The sequence below is a fragment of the Hipposideros armiger genome, unplaced genomic scaffold (assembly GCF_001890085.2).
Source record: "Hipposideros armiger isolate ML-2016 unplaced genomic scaffold, ASM189008v1 scaffold_613, whole genome shotgun sequence".
Classification (NCBI taxonomy): domain Eukaryota; kingdom Metazoa; phylum Chordata; class Mammalia; order Chiroptera; family Hipposideridae; genus Hipposideros; species Hipposideros armiger.
The window spans coordinates 767,405-772,478 of NW_017731963.1; the positions used below are offsets into that span (position 1 = coordinate 767,405).

General features: G+C 57.7%; 1 protein-coding gene across 1 annotated transcript in view; it reads right to left on the reverse strand.

The window, feature by feature from the left end:
• Window positions 1–1,974, reverse strand: part of VSTM2L (V-set and transmembrane domain containing 2 like) — a 50,867-nt gene extending 48,893 nt beyond the window's left edge. The window contains exon 1 of the mRNA XM_019625062.1: window positions 1,589–1,974. Coding sequence (XP_019480607.1) covers window positions 1,589–1,709 — 121 coding nt within the window. The 5' untranslated portion in view covers window positions 1,710–1,974. The remainder of the gene's footprint in view (window positions 1–1,588) is intronic.
• Window positions 1,975–5,074: the final 3,100 nt, after the last annotated feature.

A 5,074-nucleotide genomic window follows, 5' to 3' on the forward strand; every position in this document is an offset into this window, starting at 1 on the left:
GAATAACCCTTCCCCCTATTTACCACCGCTCCAACCAGGTCGATAGAAATTAGATGAGGGATATGAAGAGTGCATAAATGATACACAGAGCGATTACTATCAAATGTGTTAAGGCAGAACTGAGTGCAGGGAGTCACAGTTCTCACAAAGCAGGGACCCTGACTCAGAAGGGGTTTGGAAGCCCCCGGACCCCTGGAGCAATGCCACTCATGTGTCACACCCAAGCAAAGCCTTCTTGGATTATGTATCCCCCCACCTCCACCCTCAGTGCTTACTCTTCCCCATAAGGAGAAATCACCCGTTTCTTTACCCTTTGTGCAAACCTCCCCCCAGCCCTGGGCATACAGTGCCCAGCATTGGTGTTGCAGCCTCCCTCACCAAATTGGAAGACCCTGCAGGGAACAGGTGAACGAAGAGTCTCTATTTTCATCTATGCCCTGGTCCCCACAAGGGAGTCCGGCTTACAGGGGGCAGAGGGGCTCCCACAGCTGCCAAACTCAGATGATCCAACTCTGCTGCCAACTTGGACTCCTCCGGGGCTAGAAGGAGCTCTGACACTTAGGCAACCAGTGCTGGAAACACTTACTCCCGGTTCCCATAGAGGCTGGAGTTGAGATTTCCCCACACTTCAGTCCTCCAAGGCCAAGGATGAGGATGAGCGGTGGTACCCTATGGAGGGATGGCCAGGGCTTCCTGCCCACCACAGAGACAGACAAAAGCATCTGGCACATCCTTCTCCCTCTTCCATGCCTCTAGCTGGAAGCAGCGATCCCAACTACTCCAGTGTCTTCAAGGAGCCCCCACCAAGCCTCCTTTCCTGAGATGCACCCCCTGGACAGGGGCGGCTGCAGCCCCAGGCCACCGGGTCTCAAAAGGCAGGGTCTTCTGTCTCCCAGGTTTCCCAGTGGCATCAGGGGCAGGTGTGGAGAGGGAGGGGACAACGGCAGCTGTGGGGTTAGACCCACAAAGGAGAAATTCAAATGGGCAGGGAGGGGTGGGCGAGTAAAGTGTGTTCACAAGTGTGGGGTGTGTGTGTGTGTGTGTGTGTGTGTGTGTGTGTGTGTGCATTTGCCAGGATGTCTGCAGGCAGGCAGGCAGGCAAGAGTTGTGCAGAGTGTGTGAGCCTGGATGCCAGCTGGCAGGGTGTGAGCCCACCAGCCGTAGTGTCTGATGTGTGTGTGTGTAGTGGGCATAAGTGTGAGTGCTTATGAGTGAGGAGGGGGGTCTGAGGTGTCTGGAGATGTGTGAGGGTAGGAGTTGTGAGTGTGAGAAAGCAGTGAGTGTGGCTCTGAGGGTGCCGGTGGCTGTGAATGTCTGTGTGGCGGTGGAGGTGTGTGTATCTGTGAGAGTGGGTGTGGGGAGAAGAGGGGACTGTCGGCGATAGCGGGATCCGGGGTGCGCACGGGGTGTCCCCTCCTCCGCAGGGGTGGCCAGGCTGCCAGGGAGGGTCTATGGACCCGGCAGGGGGCGCCCCGGGACCCCCCACCACGCTCAGCGCCGGTTCGAGCCCGGGGGCTGCCAAGTTGGAGCGGCGCAGCCCCGGGTGGGGTTGGGTGGGGAAGTCCGCGGGGGTGGCGACCGAACTCACCGTGGCCGGAGACGTGGTTGTCCCAGGGCGCGTGGCCGGCGGGCCGCGTGGCGCCGCCGAGTTGCAGGAAAAGTGCCAGGTAGTGGAGGGCGCCCAGCGCCACTGCGAGCGGGGCCCCCATGGTGCGCGCTCGGGCCGGGGGCGCCGCCGCCTCACATCAGGGCTCAGGAGATCGCAGCCCCCGAGCCCGCCGTCCCCTGCCCGGTGCGGCCTGGCTGCCCGGCTGCGACCGCTGCCCCTTGCCCGCTGAACCTGGCCCGACCCAGCCCCAGCCCTCGCCGGGCTCCGGCCCAGCCCCGGCTGCGGGTAGCGAGCTCACGCCCAGCCGGCCGCCTCCGACTGCGGGACTCTTCCCTTCCGCGGAAGGCCACTTCACTCGGCGCTGCCGCCGCACCCCCTCCCTCCCACTCCCTCCCTCCCGCCCGGAGGAGGCGGTGGCGGAAGGATCTGCCGCTTGATTTATCATCAAAGTTTTGCCCAGGCTGGGATTTTTAAAGCGGTACCCGCAACTTCCCCCGCCCGACAGCGCAGGTAGGGGGGGGCGGGATGGGGTGGAGGAAGCCACCCCAGGGACCCGGTCCCGGCAAAGCATAACACAAACTGGCTTCAGAAACAGAAATACTATCTAGCGGGATAAGGAAGGAAACCAATACATCTACCGCCAGACCCAGCGCGCTGACAGGGACTCCTCAACTTTGCTAGCTGGGAGGTGACAGGGGCAGGGGACAGGTGAGGATGAAGGTGACGGTGAGGTAGGATAGGAACCAGGGCTGGGGCAGGGGAGACGTGGTTATAGCCCTGCCGCAGCCTTTGCTCCCTGTGTGATCGTGTCTGGGTGTCTCTACGCCAGTCTGAACCTCATGGTCTTCATCTGAGGAGTGGGAATAACAGCTACTTCCAGGGGTTGTGGTGAGGATTTACAAAACCATATGTGTAAAGCGCTTAGCATAATGCCGCCCTCATGGTAGGAGCTCAGAAGTTATTACTGTTGTTATGTCCCTCTCTGGGACTCAGTTTTCATATCTGTATAGTGGGAGTGAGGCAGGCAAGTTGCTGCGGCTCCTTAGAGATGCTGGGCCCAGCGCAGTGGATTGGATCGCCCCCTTCTGGACTGAAGGGCTCTCCTCCTCGGACCAAGGGGCCTAAATGGAATGTTGGGGAGGGGCAGGTAAGGAAGCTACTTCCATTCCCCAAAGCAGGAATCCAACTAGATCCTCTAATTCCTTCCCTTACCATTTTACTGGGGCTATTTGGACAAACCCTCAGTACAGACACAAGGGCGGACCTATGGCCCCATTTAAAAGATGAGGAAGCACATTCAATTAGAGAAATAGCTGCTCCGAGGTCCCAGAGCGAGTCTGGGGCGAGGTCCCTGATGCCCGGGCAGGGTCCCTCCTTCTCTCATCCCTTGTCCTTTTCCAGGCTTCGTTTCCAACACAGCCCCGTTTTTAGCGCCACGGAGGAGGACAGCGTCAGCCCCGACAACCAGCCTCGCCTACCGCGCCTCGGCAGGCTCGTGTATGCGAGGATCCAGCACCGTGGACAGAGCTTTTCCTTTCCTCACCCGCCCCGGCCGAATGGTAGTCAGCACCTCAGATGGCCCACTCCCCCAAACCAGATCACAGATGGATCCTATGGACAGCATTGTGGACAGAGCCTCAAGTTTGAGAATGGACAGCCCCCGACCCCTCTGTCTTTACTGTGTCCTGGCACTCCCCGTTCCAATATTATGGTGGGCAGACCACCGGATGGGGCCTGTATACACCAGCTACAATCCAGTTTATTCAAAATTGATCAGGACCCTGAAGTGTCACGCATTTGTAATACAAATACTGTGTGTTTCAACACAACTGACAGCCTCCACAGGACCCGCGNTGGTCCCAGAGGCAGGCCCAGAAATGCCAGACACACCTTCATTCTAGGCACAGCTCTCCACCTCTCTGTATAGAATCAGTGACCTTGGGCAAGTCATTGGCCCTCTCTGAACTTCTCAGTATCCTCTCATGCCCAACACCAGCCTTCCATGAATAATGTCAGCTTTAGTAAGTTAACACTGGCGGGGTTTGGCAGCACATAGCACACAGTAGGCGTTTCCTAAATGTTAGCTCCCTTTCCTCTCACCCTTACGGTGATCATGGCAATGAGCTAACCTTTTCTGAAAAAGAAAAATCAAAATAGCTGCTATTTACTGTGTACCTACTAGGCACAGACACTGACCGTCACCCCTGATGCTTCCCTAAAGGGCTTACACCATTCACTCTCTCATTCATTCTGTGTGCCTTTAAAAAGCCCTCTGTGAAGTGGGCTGACAGGAGGTAGCAAGGAGATGGGAATCGAGACAGATGTCCTTGCGGGGCCCATCTGACCACAGGCTCTCCGGGTGACAAGCCCCGGGGCGGGCAGGCGGAAAGCATTAGCCTGGCGGCCGGGCTGGGCTCCAGTGGAGCTGGAGCAGCCGGCAGGCAGTTAGTCAGTGGGCCTCTCCCCAGGAGCCCCTGATTCCGGCCCCCACCCCCACCCCCAGACATAGAGACACCTTCCTAACCCAGCCACATTTCCTGAATCAGCTGAGGACACGCAGAGCCTAGGAATAATGAAACGATCAGGCTCCAATCTGCTAAACAGCAATTTCTGGGCTTTTTCAGCACACACAGCTTTTATCAAATTGGTATTCTCCTCCTGAACACAAATGGCTTATTAGACATGACCCACTTATTCGCCGCGTCTCGCTATCATTAATAACAGTTTCTTTTTGTGATTAAGTGAGTGGCTCCAAAACCCTTCCTGTGGTGGCGGGCGCTTGGCCCGGCAGAGGGGCAGCCATGGGGCTCCTCGGCAGCTACTACTTGGTGACTTTGAACCCTGCGATGTTGAGGGGAAAGGCAGTCTGGCCCCTGCAGAGTTGCCCGGCCCCCTCATTTCTTGAGGGACAAAGGGAGCCCCAGAGAAGTGACTCACTTGCCCAGAGCCACACAGGCGGTTGTTGGGAGAAGCCGAGTTCCTCAGTACTATGTCCTTTCCACTTAGCCCTTCCTCTGGGCCTATAGCTGGACCTCTCCAAGGTTCAGGGGGCACATTACAGCCGGTGGGAAAGAGCTGTGCCCCTAAGCACACCTGGCACCACAGGGCAGGTGAAGACTGCCACACAAAGGGCAAACCCTGCTTCCCTATGGGGGACCACCTCGGGGCCTCAGGAATGAGTGGCACCCAAATCCTTGGGGTCTGGAGCATACACCTCAGAGCGCCAGTCCTTGTTTCTCTTGGGACTGCAAACTCAGGAAAGCCTTTCCTTGGAAAACCCTCCTAAAGCAAGTTTCAACCGTGCCAAGGAACTGAGCGGAGCAAGGAGGGGAACGGAAGGGGGAATTCCCAGTTTCCCTTGAATGGAAGGGAATCTGACAGGGAGATGAATGTCCTGGAAAAGGTGCTCTTTCCCAACAGACCCTGGGGCCAGTCCCAGCTCAGCCATGCACTCGCTGTGTGACC